General features: G+C 44.9%; 1 protein-coding gene across 1 annotated transcript in view; it reads right to left on the reverse strand.

The window, feature by feature from the left end:
- ITGA11 (integrin subunit alpha 11) overlaps positions 1-2,219 on the reverse strand; it is a 152,668-nt gene extending 150,449 nt beyond the window's left edge. Inside the window, exon 1 of the mRNA XM_084640476.1 lies at positions 2,064-2,219. Within this exon, the coding sequence (XP_084496602.1) occupies positions 2,064-2,115 (52 nt within the window). The 5' untranslated portion in view covers positions 2,116-2,219. The remainder of the gene's footprint in view (positions 1-2,063) is intronic.
- Positions 2,220-15,819: the final 13,600 nt, after the last annotated feature.

Raw genomic sequence — 15,819 nt, forward strand, 5'->3', positions numbered from 1 at the left:
TAGTCTGCAGAAGAGAAGAGTGAGGGGGGATTTGATAGCAGCCTTCAATTACCTGAAAGGGGGTTCCAAAGAGGATGGAGCTCGGCTGTTCTCAGTAGTGGCAGATGACAGAACAAGGAGCAATGGTCTCTAGTTCCAGTGGGGGAGGTCTAGTTGGATATTAGGAAAAACTATTTCACTAGGAGGGTGGTGAAGCACTGGAATGGGTTTCCTAGGGAGGTGGTGGAATCTCCATCCTTGGAGGTTTTTAAGGCCCGGGTTGACAAAGTCCTGGCTGGGATGATTTAGTTGGGGTTAGTCCTGCTTTGAGCAGGGGGTTGGACTAGATGACCTCCTGAGGTCTCTTCCAACCCTAATCTTCTATGATTCTTCTAAGGTTGGTCTTATCTTTGTGCATCAAGCATACAAAACCAAATGAGCCTTCATCAGTTTCCTGTCCCCCCACATCCCACCCCACCTGGGTTAACTGCAAGACAAGACGTACAGGAATGCCAGACCAAGGATACCATTGAACCCTTTAGAGGGAGTTAAAAATTGACTCTTGCTATTTCAGTTATTCTTTTTGCTGCCCGTCTGAACAAACATCAGACTGTTTACCACAGATGTCTGTACTTAAAGAGTTCTGTCATCACCAGCAGATGTCACTATGGTATCTGGAGTGTACATATAATGATATAGTCAGGTTTAAATTTATTTGTGTGGCCTGCAGGCAAAGATCCAAAAAGTTACAGTGTTCCATAAGTGGAGTCTAAAAATACAAAATAAAACCAAGTCTATAACTTGATCTCCTTAAAGAGTTTAAGCTGCAGACTTTAAAGCACACGTAAGCAGTTTCAAGTATAGTGCCTATTGTCCAAATGTCAGAGCAACTCGATCCACCTATTTTCAAAGGCAAGTCTGCCATAGTCTAAAAGAACAGTAAGAAGTAATATCTCTGAAATGCAGCAAGTAACCGCAGAATGCTGTCCAAAGTGAAAACCTCTCAGATCTCACTTAGAGTTGTGTGCAAAGCGGACAACATTTTGTCCACGTGCAAGGCTTAGACACATGTTCTGTATTAGGAAAAGAAAGGCAGCTTCCTTGCAGCTTTCCTTAGCTCATCAAGTACTTGTGCAATTAGAAAAAATAGGTACGCATTCCCTCAGGATGTTTAGAAGTGTTTACAGTAGCAGACGAGACCCCAGTGCGGCCCTTAGCAGCATATTGAGGTGTGTAATGTAGTTAGCAACAGCAGCAACTTCTTCCTAGCTGGCAGAAAGATTTCCTTTTGTTCTAAAGCGCAAAGCAGAGTCACGGTCCCCTTTGCTCCTGAGGTAGGGCTGTGCCTGGAAAGCTGGGAAGTCTAATGGCAGCAAAACTGACTACTGCGGGGACTCACTTTCTGTAACAACTGAACTTAAACTCACAGGCATGTGGCCAACAATAAGCAGAATCCACCCCCCCCCCCCCCGCTGTAACTCAATACGGCTTATGCAGCCACACAGTGAACCATATGTGAAGGAAGGCTGCAAACTCACATCTTAAAATGAAATGAGCACCTAAAATCTCAGCACCCAGAGGTTATTTAGCCCCTGACACCTTCCCCATGCTCAGCCCCCTTTTGTGCGGCTGAAGACAAGCTGCCACTACAACCCCAAACTTAGCACAGTCTTCGAGACTTCATTTTTGTTTTAAAGTATTTTCTCCATTTTCTCCTTAAGGAAAAAAAAAAGATACAAACTAATCCCACATGCAACTGTAGCCCAGATGACGAGCTGTGAGTGCTTTACTGAAAAGAGTTTTCTCGCCGTCATTCCCAGTCATCCCTCAGGAGCCGAGTGAAAGATTTTATCCCTTTCAACTTTTTGGAGAAAAATCCCCTCCTCGTTTACTGTAGACCTTTCACTAATTGACCAACGGCCTTAGTCAACGGTGGCTTTCTCAGGCTGTTTTTCCTTTGGTTACTAACATAAGCAAAAAATCGATTTCCCCCCTTTTTAAAGCTGCCTGCTGCCATCGGTGCCTTCAGCCCTGACAGAAGCTTTCCAGAGCTCAGCAGATGGTAGAGAGGAGAGGGAGCTTACCTGGTAGGAGGCTGAGAGCCCAGGCTAGAAAGAGCCCTCTGTAGAAGTCCATGTGAGTGCTAGAGGCTTCTGGTACCCTACCCCTACCATCCGCTTGAGGCACCGAGCCAGAGTGGTAGCCTTACTCTGAAAAAAGCTTCCACTTATCCCCAGCCTTTCCCAGCTCCCTGCCAGAAGCTGCTCATTGGGAATGAGTGGGAGGGACAAGCTAAACTTGTAGGAGGTACAGCATGAGCGGATTGAAGAGAGGACACGCTTTGCAGAGAGTCCACCCTGACTGCCTGTCCTGCCAGGACCCCTCTCCCCCAGACTTCCTGCTCAGATACCCCAGCCTGGGCAGCATCGAGAGGCAGTCAGTCAATGGGAGGGCACTTATGCCTTCCATGGCAAGGAAAGATTATTTCTTCCTACACAGAACAATCATTTCTGATGACAAAATAATACAGCTGAAGCCGAGATCAGTGCTGGCTCTTGATCCTGCTGGCCACTGGAGAGTTACACCAGGGTTCAGTCTGAGCCATTGCATTTACCTTCTGTTAAGATCTATTCTCATTATGCTTCCTGGTAGGTAGGAGAGAGAGCAGTCCGCTGGGTTGCCAGGGCTTAGCAGGGAACTCTTCCTGAGGGACTGACCTGGCTGGACCTGGAACAGTGCAGGTCTCTATTGAAAATGCCTGCCAGGCGAGTGTTCAGGCTAAGTTTTGTCTCATTGTTATTCAGCACTTTTGCTACAGCCTGAAGTCCGTGCTTGCCTCCCAGCCAGGCACCTAGCACAACATAGCCGGGAAGCTCACAGGGGACCCGGGAGAGATAAAGGCTTCACAATTGTCCAATAGCCACGATCATCCCCCTACCCTCCGAGACGAATCCCCCAAGACCTGATTCTCCCCTCCGCTGTGCACAAAGTGCCGCTTCGCTTGGTCACCATCAGCCCAGTAACGACTGGGCGGATCTGACTTATCGACGGCAGTTCAGAGGTACCTGTCGCACCTGAGCTGCCTCCAGCAGCCAAGCACGGCAAAATCCAAAGGCTGCTCTGCTCCCTGACCACCTCCTGCAGTGTTGGGGAAGGTGGTCGTTTTGGTGTAGAAGGAGTCATGACGACTGTGGAGGTGGCTTTAGCAAGAAAGACAGCCTCACTATTTGATCTGAACACAGCTAAACTCAAGGTCAATCCAATCTCCCTTGGCATGGAGTTCCACAGCGGGGGTCCCACCACCCATCACTGGGGAGTATTATCTTGGCTCTCTTTGCTCTACAGGGATGATGTAGCTATACCTATCTAGGTAACATTCATAGGGAGTCAAGTCCCAACCCACTAAGGGGTTTTTATATTAAGACCCAGACTTTGAGTGCCAGATTGTCAGCCAGTGTAAATCAGTGTCGCTCTTGTTTATAGCAGCTTTGGATCTGGCCGTGCATTCAGACTAGACATGAATACAAATCAGGGGGGTTGGCGCAGCGTCAGAGTGATAAGATCATGTCAGCTCTTCGTGTTGCCGCTGCTGCATGCTTTTCTCCTTTCTGTACCAACCTACTACCAGAATTACCATTTGCACAGTAGGAACTCTGGTAAAGCACAATACCAGCCAGCAGAATGGGTCGTGTTGCTGACCAATGAGATATTGAAAGGGATGTTCCACCCACAGAGAGCTAGTCCTTATAAGCAGAAAATGGAGAGGACAAGGCCTAAATAATTCCCTCCTCCCTCTCAATCACCCCACTTAACAACCACCACAACCACCTTTTGAAATTAGTCCAAATGTCAGACACTTATCTCTGTCTATTGGCTATTTTTCAAACTGGGTACAGGATCTGAAGAAAGAAGTTAAGCTCTGCTCCAGACATTCTCGGATGAAGCAGAACATTTGGGAGAGCTGATTTCTTTCCACAGAAAATGCACATTTGGGGACTCCAGACTGGAGAGGATGAATGTTTGAACCGAGATCAAAGCAGCAGCAGCAGCATCCAGAACATTTCAAATGTGTGCATGCTCTTCTAATTGGTTTGCATCCGGTTCTTTCCAGGCGCTAAGTGCTTTTTGATAAAATTAAACATTTTCAGTTTTCTTCCTGAATTTCCCACCTGCCTCTCCCCATGTCAGTTTTCGACCAAAAAAAATCAGAATTTCAAGGGAGATCAAAAGCTGAGGGGAAACAATACTTTTCTTTTTGTAGTATATGATTTTTTAATCATTATTTTTGGGGAGTAACAAACAGAGGAAAGTATTAAAATACAAAATTATACACAAGTACATAGGAAATTTAACCATGGACTAACTGAAGTACAAAAGACAACAGTGGATAAGAACTATTCAATTTAAATAAAAAATGCAACATTACAAGCCATGATCCCAGTAAGGGTCTCAGAACAGCAGACTTTGTGGTTTAGACGCATGTATATTTGACTCAGGCCAGTAAAATGCTCCACAGTAAATCCCCAGTTTTGCAAAGGCTTACACGCATGCTTAACTTTAAACACTGTAAAGTCAGCGGGATTACACACAGCAAGTAAAGTAAAATACACGCATAAGTCGAAGGATGTCCCATATTTTACTGGGCAAGATGCTCAGAGAAGGAAGATGGGTTACTATTGAGTGGCAACAAAAAGTCCCCTGGGAACATCACTGTTACCAACCAGCACACCTATGATTTAATCAGTTGTATGGAAAAACTGCAAGTCACATCGCACTACTTTATATTCTGCAGTGTTGTAATAGCCGTGTTGGTCCCAAGATATTAGAGCGACAAGGTGGGGGAGGTAATATCTTTTATTGGACCAACTTCTGTTGGGGAGAGAGACAAGCTTTCGAGCAACACAGGACCTGAAGAACTGTTCCGTGTGACTCGAAAGCTCATCTTTCTCCCCAACAGAAGTTGGTCCAATAAAAGATATTACCTCACCGGCCTTGTCTCTCTACTTTGTATTCTGAACATTTCCCAAAAGGTTTGAATAAATTCAAAGGAGTTTTTAAAAAATGATACCCTTTGATTATTAGTGACTTGAACGGTAAAATTAACTGAGAACTTCCTTCTAAGTTGTAGCTTCAGAGCAACTGGGCTCTTCAGCAGATTGAAATCTGCCTGTTTACAAGATGTTCGGCCCCAAATGTCCAAAAAGCTGCAGTCATGCTTGGTTTCAATGCCACTAGAATGTGTGCATCACCTTACACCTCGGAGTGGTGCAGCAAATGTGTACCGAAAGTAAATACAGTCTGATGATAATGGGTCAGATTGACAATCCTTACTGCCACTGACTAACAACTTATTCCAGGAATAGTCCCACTGAAATCAATGGGACTACTTGCAGAGCAGGGTATTCCTCACTGCAAAAGTGGCAGAATCTGGCCCAACATGAGAGAGGGCACTAATTTCAATGAACCATATCTTCCTCATAGGTCTTCCCCTGTACCACCATTTAACTTAACCTAATTTACCTGTACTCCCAGATACAGGACACTCAGTTCTCAACCCCTCCCAGGTACAAAGCTAGACAGGCATTGTGCAGTATGGCCTGGCCAGCATTTCTCCACCAACCACCGGTGTTAGGTCTTTTCAAAACTGGACAGCTGTTTGAGAGATCTGGAATTTGCTTCCAACTACTAGATAAATGGGGCAGTAATGTACTTGCTGCAAACTGTGGCTTTGAGATGAGAAGTAATTAATTGCTGTCATCATCTAAATTCTCCAGAAAAGGGGGACGCACCAGCTCCACACTGCCACAGTCTTATATGGTGAGAGTCTGCGCGCTACATGACAGCCAAACACAACAAGTATGGGAAAGTTCCCTCCAGTACTTTCTCCAGAAACGATAGCTGTGACATGCCACGACTCTAGCAAATGTGATTAGTTTTCAGTGTTTACACAAAGTGTGTTTTCAGTGAATGCTGTTATTAACCAAGGGGCAAGTCCATATGTGGAAGATGATGGACATTTGCGGTTTTTCAGGAAGGGTTTTCATCGTAAGATGTTCCTGCTTTGGGGGCAGAGGCAGTTTCTGACATGGATAGTGGTGAATACTATTAGCTCAAAAGGAGAGGCTACAAAGTCTAGCTAAAGTCTCCAGAAAGTAACCATGACCTGTGCTAACACTGCATAGCTTCTGTGACTGTCCCATCTGGGAGATATCTAAGTAAACAGCCCCTCATTCATGCAATGCTAAAATATACAGAATTGCACACACACACACACATATCCTAGGACATTACTCTGGTCAATGAAGTCTTAATTATGACCAGCCTAGAGATAGGAAGAAATACAGCAGAGTAAGTAACACCCAGAAAGAAGAGCAGTCTTTTCCCCATTCCTTCCAGTAATATCAAACAGCAAGGGCCAGCAGGCAAACCAGCCTGATAAGTTTGTTCTGTGGACTAAAGCAGAATGGGGTGGGTAAGGTTGGATGTTATAGACATGATCAAAACCATAGATAGTAAAAGATGGGCCCAAGCCACAAAGTTTGCCACTGTAATCAGATGTGAACTTTGGGGGGTTTCGAATCCAGGATTTCAATTCCAGGTCACCTTGAGTTAGAAAATATTAAAATAGCCTAGCAACATTTTGTTCTGACTTAGTGACAGCTACTGGAGAATCTCAGAGAACTTAGAAACATCAGTTAATCCTCACAATTAGGTACATTCTATGATACGGATGGGTAAACAGAGTACATAGACATTAATGGCTATATTGTGCCCTGGGCTGCGCAGCTATGCAGGATGCAGTGGGGAGAAGAACCTCCCTAAATAGACTACCTGGACTTGGTTTAGGCATGCAGGAATGAGCGGGCATTGTGCACCCACTACTCTTTTCCCGCTGGGAATGAGTGGGTAGAGCATAAGCACCAGTCTGGGCAACTGAGCGAGCATAGGTGGTATCCTAATTTATTGCTGACACAGGCTAGAGGAAGTGGAGTGCAAGCAGGAAATTGTGGCTCTTTAATATTCAGTTCTTTCTTCAGGATGGTCCTGGGGTGGGACAGCAACACACTGCTGTGTCTTCGTGACACAATGTAGGCCAAAGTGACTTGCCCAAGGTCCCAAAGCTAGCCCGAGGCCGAGCCAGGACGAAAAACCAACAACTTTCAGTCCCCTAGGTGAATCACTAGCCAATACGCCTTGTCAACCAGGTTCTTCCAAATCTAGTACAGATTTTCCATCCGAATTCAGATTCTCTTGTGGACAACGTAGCTGTATTATAAAAATGTCTCCATAAATCGCTCTACGGTACTCACTGTGGGATCAAGGTGACATATGCAGAAAGAAACTTGGAGAGATACATTCAGGTACATCAGCTGTCATGTGGGGAAAGGCAGGGTTTGTAGCTTGTGATGGCAAACGGCCCAAGCTCTCTGTTTGTGTAACTGGGACCCTGCACAGCAAACAGCGGGCATATTAATGTGAGCTCTCTGGCCAACAAAACCCTCACAATAACATTGTCCAATGTGCAACATGGAAGCACTTGGAAACTTCCAAAGATTGGACTTGGCCCTGCCTCAGTGCAAGGTGCTGGACTTGATGACTTCCCGAGGTCTTTTCCAGCCCTCTTTCTATGATTCTGTTGCAAATACATTACCAGACCCCTATTTAGAAATATGAATCCAATTCAGTTTGCTAAGCAATCTAGGTTGTACTCCACTAATGATTTTAGTTGTTTTTTCATAATGAGCTTCTGCAGTAGGCGCTGACTTCTCCAGCCACTTGTTCACAGTGAATCATTTCGGGGGGGGAATGTAATCAATATAGCATTTTCCCTGTGAATTAGCATGTAAAAGTTGCCAAGATTTCTAAACAACTATCCTCTGTATTTCTGGAACCTCTCAAACAAAGTTGGCAATATCTAGGAGTTCAATAAATGCAGTAAATCATGACAGAATGGCAAGTACATCGGTAATTCTGCACCTGGCATCTCACACGACATGCCTATTGATGAAATGGACTGCATTCTAGTTCCCAGAGTTTGCCTAACTATCCACTGGTGCCAAGGGTGCCTGTAACCGGGCTCAGACTCACTGGCAGCACCTCCTGCTGGTCGTCTCAGGGAATTAGCATTCCAGCCTCCAGAGCGCCCTCTGTTGGCTGGTGTCTCGCCTTGCTGCTGACTCCCGTGTCCCTCCCAGGACCCCAGTGCCCCTTCAACTGGGTGCTGCCCCCTGGCAGTACCCCACAGGTCTGGGTCTCCCCCTCCCAGGGGAACCACCACCCACTATCCCCACCTCACCTCAGTCCTAGGCTACTGCCAGTCACCAACTAGCCCCCGCTCCCTGGGGCAGACTGCAATATAAGCCACTCATCACAGGCAAGGGGGTTTGGACCTGCTGCCTCTGCCTACCCGTTGCTGCCCCTGCAACCCCCATACCTAAAAGGCCTTCCCAGGCCTGCAGCCTGGGGCTTTCCTAGGCTGGAGCTCTCCGGCTCCCTTGGCCTTTCCCCAGCCCTGCTCCAAACTAGGTCCTCTATTCACGTCTCTACAGCCAGGTCCCTCCCTCTCAGGGCTAGAGAGGGAGTTCTTCTGTTCCTGGCTTTCATAAGGCTCGCTGGATCTGTTTGGGGCATGGCCCCCAGCTATGACGGCTCTGCCAATGAGCCCAGCTTTTCCCCTGCCCCAGCCCTCTCCCAGGGCTGTTTTAGGCCCTTCCAGGCAGGAGCAGGTGGCCACATTCATTGCTTTCAGGACAGAGGAAAAATCCAGCACTTTCCCAGAGTTCACATCATACTCATTAATGATGCTAACACTCTTTATGGAAAACTCAGATAATAGCTAAGCTTTGGGATAATTGCCTCTAGAAACTGAGCAGCGGAAGCAGAAATTTCCAGGGTCTCCCATTGTTTAAAGTGGTTGCCGTTGCAGGGAATTCCCAATAGAGAAGAGCTCAGAAAAGGGGCTGAAAAAAGCGTTTCACTTTGGCCCAGTATAAATGGCTCAGAAAGGTTGCTGCAGATCACTCTGTTCTTGGTGTGACAATTCCTAACTCACAAGAGTCACAGTTGCACAAACTGGGGTCTAGATTCATAGATGTTCTGGGGAGCCTCATCTGATATGAACTTCCTGGAAACAAGCTCCCCTCCCAGTCTCCGCACAAGGAACCTGCCCTCTCAGCTGGATGTTCTGTAACTTTGGAAAAGTGACACGTGGCAAAAGGAACAATGGAATTCGGTCACTCTACCACCCTGGAACTTTTTGAGAGAGGAGGAAGGTTGGAAAAGTTACAGAGGGGAAAAAGTAAAAAGTAAAGAATGCCCACTCCCCATGGACACTACTTATTGTGTTGAACCCCACAGCAAAAAGGGAAATAAAAAGGGCAGGGGGGGAGTAAAAGATATTTCACAAATTTTTTTTAAAGAAAATAAATATTATTCCATTTTGTGTGCTATACATAGATTTTTTTCATAAATTCCCCCTCTCCCCCAATTTTGCAGCTCTAATAATTTGAATGGGAATGTAAGTATCATGTGAGCAGGCCTGATCATACCACACTCCAATCTGTCACCAAAAGGTACTGCAGATGAGCAATTCTGTGAGCCTTTTCTCTTATCATACAGACTAATTCAACATCTGAGGAAGCCACGTTACCTCATGTTGACCCCAATAACTGGGAAAGGGTGGGAGATGATTGTGTTGATCCTCATAGGTTTTGAGTTTAAAACCAGCTCTGAAGGCAAAGAGAATCTTTTTCTCAAATTGTTTAGGTAGAGCGGGGTGAAGAAGTTGCTTAGATAAATTTTGTCACTTTTTCTGCTTGTGAATTGGCTGTAAGAAGCTTGCCAATCTCCCAAGTTTATCCACTATTCAGAATGATTCATCAATTAATGCAGGATGTAGCCTTATTTGGTAGATCCGCTGAAAAGCCAGCGTTTGCATAGTTCGCATTTTACAGTGATTCATATGGCTATATTGGTTTGAGGAGTCCTTTTTGCTGTGTTATTAGAAATCACATTCAGACATCTTAATATTGCTGATCTTCTTGGCAGGAGCTAGAAATGCCAGAAGTTCAAAGGAAAATAAAGCTTCATTGTGATAATATTGATGTAATACTTTGAAAATGTAAACAACTGTTCGCTGAAACGATCTATGGGGAAATGAGAGAAGGAAATAATGACAAGGGAGGGACCTGGAAACGAAATCACTTCAGAAAAGCTGAGCTGTTATGGTGACATGGCACTGTACCCATCTGGAAAATTAAACAGCATAGGTTATCCTGGGTTACAGACACTGCAAAAGAAGGTTTTCATTGCTAGTCATCTGATGGGATTAATCCCACAGGAGGAAAAAATTGGTGCAAATTAAGAACTATCTTCCTCTTTTGTAGCTGGATCATTGTCCTAGTCAGCGGTCTATTTAATCTAGGCCAGATAGTCATTTCCAATTTTTTTTCACTACAGCAGAGCCAAATTTGAGCTGAATGCATCTCCCCAGCGGCTGGGGTTAGATTTACGCCTCTTTGTATGAGAACAAGGAGAAGAGGATGCAACCATCAGACGGATGTGCTCTCTCTCTGCCAAAGTTTATTGTTTAAACAGAAAAAGCTGATTGTTTTTTAAATTGCAGCAGTTGATTATGATCCTTAGTGAAAGCAGCAGCGGCAACGCTGGAGAGTCTCAACGTTTTTATACGTTTTGGAGGAAAATTTGTGAGCTGATAGCAATATTTCGTTGTGGGAAATGAAGATAGAGAGGGTATAAACATCTCTCGCACAAATAACTGATTGTGGAAAGAAACAATTGATCCCTAACAAAAACCATCAGATGTTTGGAACTAGACTAGGAAAAGCTTTGCCACTTTTTTTTTTTTTTTGGCTTTGTACAAGCAATTACAGTGATAGTACAATTTATTTCTTTTACAACAGAGTGAAAAAGACGGGGGTGGGGAGTTCATCTCTAACACAAGCTAGCGCTATTGATGGCAGAATAGAAATGTACTACCATATATTTCCTGTGAACCTTGCGTGTATTTCTTTCTTTCCATACTGGGCTGCCACATCTGGTAGAGGCTTTTAGATTTGAATAACAGATTAGGCTTCTGATTTATTCTGCTGCTACATTTCCAAACTCATATATTCCGCTGATTTCTTTCAGACTACAACTGTCTATATCCGGCGATTGTCTCTTGTTAGACAGGAAGCGCCGTGGGGCAGGGACTGTCTTTTTTGTTCTGTGTTTGAACAGTGCCTAGCCCAGTGGGGTCCTGGTCCTTGACTGGGGCTACCAGGTGCTACGGTAAAGCAGATAATACTTGCACAGTAGCTCTGCAGTAGTAGCTTCATCCGTTACTTACATGCACTGCCCATGACAACCTCTTGACCATAGTATATGAGCTTCTGCCAAGGCTCCCTTTTCCCTCTTTTCCTCTATTGCTGATGACTTCCTGTCCCCCCTGCATTCTCTATTCTCATGCCCTTTGTTCTTATCAGCCCCTTGGGGGCGTACCCACTCCCGGTTCTCAGCAGGCTCCCAGATGACAAGAATGAGAGGTTCTGTGCACATTGCAGGCGCTTTTTGGAGTCATTCCCCCAAGTTAACCACGGGCCCAATAAATTGATACGCTCGCTTGGAGGCTTTGCCATTGACTCAGTCCCTTAACTCCCACCAACAGCTAGAGACGTGCCAGAAATAAAACCTTGGCTCTAAACACCTCTGAACAGAGCTGACTGGAAAATGTTTTTTTTTTCTCCTGCAGAAAATTTAACTTGTGGGGTTTTTTGGTGTGTGTGGAGGGGTTGTTTTTGTCATTTTCTTGTTTTTACAAGACCCAAAATTTTCAGCCAAACACTGAAACTTTTTGGCGGAAGATGAAGATTTTGGTCTTGAGAAAAACAACTCTAATTTTTCTGCAGAAAGCCAACAGTTTTTGCAATAAATTTGGTTTTTCTCAAAAGCCTAATTTTCCATTGGAAAAAGGTTTGATGAAAAGTTTTCAGCCAGCCCTTCCTCTGAGCTTTGGCGGGGTTCAGGGTCTGACCCCCAAATTCAACTGGCCATTCTCTAACAGGCTAAAAAAACCCTCCAAACTCCTTGGTGTTAAAAATCTGAATCCAAGTTTTGTGCTAGGCCCTGCCTACCTACCCCACTACATTTCTGTTAAGAAATACCAGAGCCTTAAAAAATCCATGGTGAGTAGTCAAAAAGCATGGAGGCAGCAGAAAAATTAAAGTAACCCATCTAACTACTTTGTTCCATCCTCCCTTGGTTGGGGGAGTCACACTGGTCATTTGTGAAATATAAATCGAACAAATTTGTAGATCTGAACCTGAACTGAAGGTTTCAGTTCCAGGCCAGAACAGGGGACCAGATCCCATCTGAAACAAACAAAAGTTTATGACACCAGCCGTTACTTGGATTGTTTGTCCACAATAGCAGAAAACTCATGAGATTTCAGCATTGCCAAGGCTATACCCGACCCCTAAAGCTGGGGCTCATTTTAATTGCTTGACTCATCGTTTGCTGCTAACATGAATTGGTCCATGATATTGTGTTTTATCCACTCAAAAGTAAAAGAATGTTTCCTTTCTGCAAGAAATGTTCAATAATTTATGTTAAATCCATGTAGCTGAATTAGGTAGAATTGGTTTTCATCAAGGGAATGAATACTTAATTTCTTGGAATTAAGTAGTGTGTAATCCAGTTAATATGCTAAAACAACACCAGGAGAAACATGCTGCTCTCAGTTACATTGATGTAAAGCTGCAGTCTCTGTTGTAGGTGGAAAGACTCTAGATTCACACCAGTGTAACAGGGCAGAATTTGGCTTTATTTAATTCATTTACTAAGGAGTCAATTTTGCAGCCCTTAATCCTGAATTCGCCCATTGGGGAGAATTAGGCTCTTAATATATAATTACTAAAAATATGAATGACTCAATAAACCACACACAGCTTGCCCAATGGAAATTGACTTCAATAGATGTCCCTAGGAAAATAAAGGACTAATTTTAAGTCCCAAAATTTTGATTTATATACAATGCCTCGGCCCTGACTCCCAGGCCAAACTTGCCTAGAATGAATCCAGAGCTCAACACAGACCCCCACCCCAGCCCATCTCAAGTCGGAAGAAAGCCCATGTCTACCAACTTCATGGATTTGAGTGATCTTATTTTCCCTTCATTCAAGATACTCAGAAGCTAGCAGAGGGTCACAGAAGTTCATTGTACATTTTTTCACAACCACTCATTTCTTTCCTAAACTTCGGGTTTTCCTCCTGCCGACACGTCCTCACAATTGATGCTTGATATGCTGGATGCTTGTGTTCTTTGGGTTTTTGAAGAGTTAAACTAGGATACAGGGAATGTAAAGACACAGAGTCTAGGAATGAAAACAAAAAGGCTGCAGTAAATTAATACAGATGTCAGAATAACTGGAATTTATTGTGGGGATATTTTTGAGGTATTTTAACCATCAGCTGCACCAGAAACATGCAGTCATTCTTCATTGTAAGGACTGCTTTCATAAAATGATAAAACTAATCATATAGTAATTGGGAGTTAATGGGAGATCAGTGATGCAGGTTACTATGCAGGTGTTTCTCATGAAGTTAGCATCAATTGTGATTTAATGGCAATTTTAGCAGTGGCTATGCAATGCATCATGTTCAGAACATGCAATCCATTAGCAAATCCTGTAGTTTACTAGCACTGAATGCAATTCAGCTATTGGATGTAGGGGAAGCCCCACAGTCAGGAAAGCAACGCCAGGCACCGGGAGAGGAAAGACAAAAATATCATCCAAAATACACCTGCAATAATTGGAGTAGACTGGTCCATCCTGGGATAATGGTCTCCTGCTGTTCATCTCTGCATATTGTGCTGTACATTGAGATGGCTAGTCAGGTGCAGATACTGATCCTACCAAATGAATTAAGAGTTGGTTTGTTGAACGTTGATTCAGTAGCGTGACTGCTGCTCATTCTAACAATAGTAAAAACAGTGATGCGGCAGAATGGAAACCTTTTTAATGTTACTCTAAGGAGGGTCTGAATGAGCCCCTGATTCCTAGGGACAAATTGAGGGAAAAGACCTCAGGAGCAGACCGTGTTTGCATATACACACCTATTCCGCGGAGGCGTTCAGCAGACAGAGCTGCTTTGCCAAAGTGATCGATTCTGGCTGGTCTTTGGGTTACAATTCACTTTAGCATTGACTGCAGGGGTAATGAAATGTTGTTACCCTTATTGCATGAGTAAAGGGCAGCCAAAATGGACTTAGCCTGCCCGGTTTGAGGGGCTCACCCTAAACCGAACCTCACTGGAAAGCAGGGGGAGGGAGGGATGCCCAATCACAGTGAAAATGAGAGGGGGTGGGGACAGATGTTCCTACATGAACCTGAAGCGTCCTAGACACTGTTTGACCCTTGCGTCTCCACTGTTTAAAGACAGAGCTGATCTGACTCATTTGAAAGTCCTTGTTTCTGTTCAGCGATTACTAGAACTGAAATCACTAATGAGTGGGTCTAGGGACTGAGTCCTAGACCGAGTGCGCAGACAGTGCTGCACTGAAAGAACGAAGAGGCAGCTGCTGAGAGGTTCCCTGCTCCCCAGGGAAATCTCTAGGAGCTGGGCTAAGTGGAGGACCCTCGGGATGCTGCATTGCAGGAGTGGCAGAGTTGAACGGCGGCAGAAGCAAGTGCCCAGCGATGGTAGAGATTGTGTGGCAACAGCTGTGGCAAGCTGTGGGGGAGTACAGTGGCGGTGGCAGAAGAGGCATTGCTCGGCGTGTGTCCCGCACCTCCTCTGGGGGGGTGGACGGCAAACCCACCTGAACGTACTCTGAATTCTGGCCTTCGCTGACCCAGGACAACAGCCTGTGAGTGGGCATGGCGGAGGGAGAGGGAGTGATGTATGAAAGGGACATGCGGTCGTCAGACTTTCACACCACAAGGCGGGAAACGGAGGCAAAGGACACCGCCCAGCGTATTGTGGGGTGGGCGTTTGCTTCGGGGCACCAGCTTTCAGATGGTGGTTGCCGTGTTTTCCCAAGTTAATGCAGGATTCCCATTCCCTTTCCCTTTTAATAAATGGTTGCTTTTGTTCTGCGCAGTCTCAGGGCTTGCAAGTGGGGAAGCACTCGCCTGGGGTCGGAGGCTACTTTTCCCAGATTCGTGGATGGTGGCTCAAGCTGGTTCTGCTTTGTCTTGTTAAGGGCCTGGTTTAATATCCGGGGGTGCCTCTTGTTGTTGCTGGCTCCACAGGCAGAAGGGTTACGTTACCTAAAAACTCTAATGGCCCAGGCAAAATGGAAATGGATTCCAGCTACACTTAGGATGAGGGTTTAAAGCCCAAACCAACCTTCTTTGGCCCTTCAGCAGAAGAACACAAACCAATTAAATACTCCATGAAAATCTGGGTGAATAGCACGGGAAAGCATTCACTGGTAGGGCTGTGAATTCTGAATATTATTTTGATCTGGTGACATCCAGACCCTTTTTTGGTTCATTCTGCAGAACTATCCGTGTGCGTGAAGCTTCACTGAGATGAACGTCAACAGAATGAATTTGTTTAATCATGAAATAGAATTGGCTGTGTGACTAAATGAAAGTACTTTACAATAGCCATTTATAAAGATTAGATCATCAAATCAGAGAGCAAAACCAACAGCAGGTGACCTAGCCAAGTAATCACACAGCCTGAAGTGCAAATACTGGATACTGAATAATTGAATCACTGTGAACAGTGCACAGGATCAATTTTGTTCACATGAACGATTTGTCAAATTCATTTGCCATAGACACTGTTAGCTCAAGGCCAAGCCTGGGTGTCTGGCTCACGAGGCATAGT

Source organism: Lepidochelys olivacea (assembly GCF_965140295.1).
Source record: "Lepidochelys olivacea isolate rLepOli2 genome assembly, chromosome: 10".
Taxonomy (NCBI): domain Eukaryota; kingdom Metazoa; phylum Chordata; order Testudines; family Cheloniidae; genus Lepidochelys; species Lepidochelys olivacea.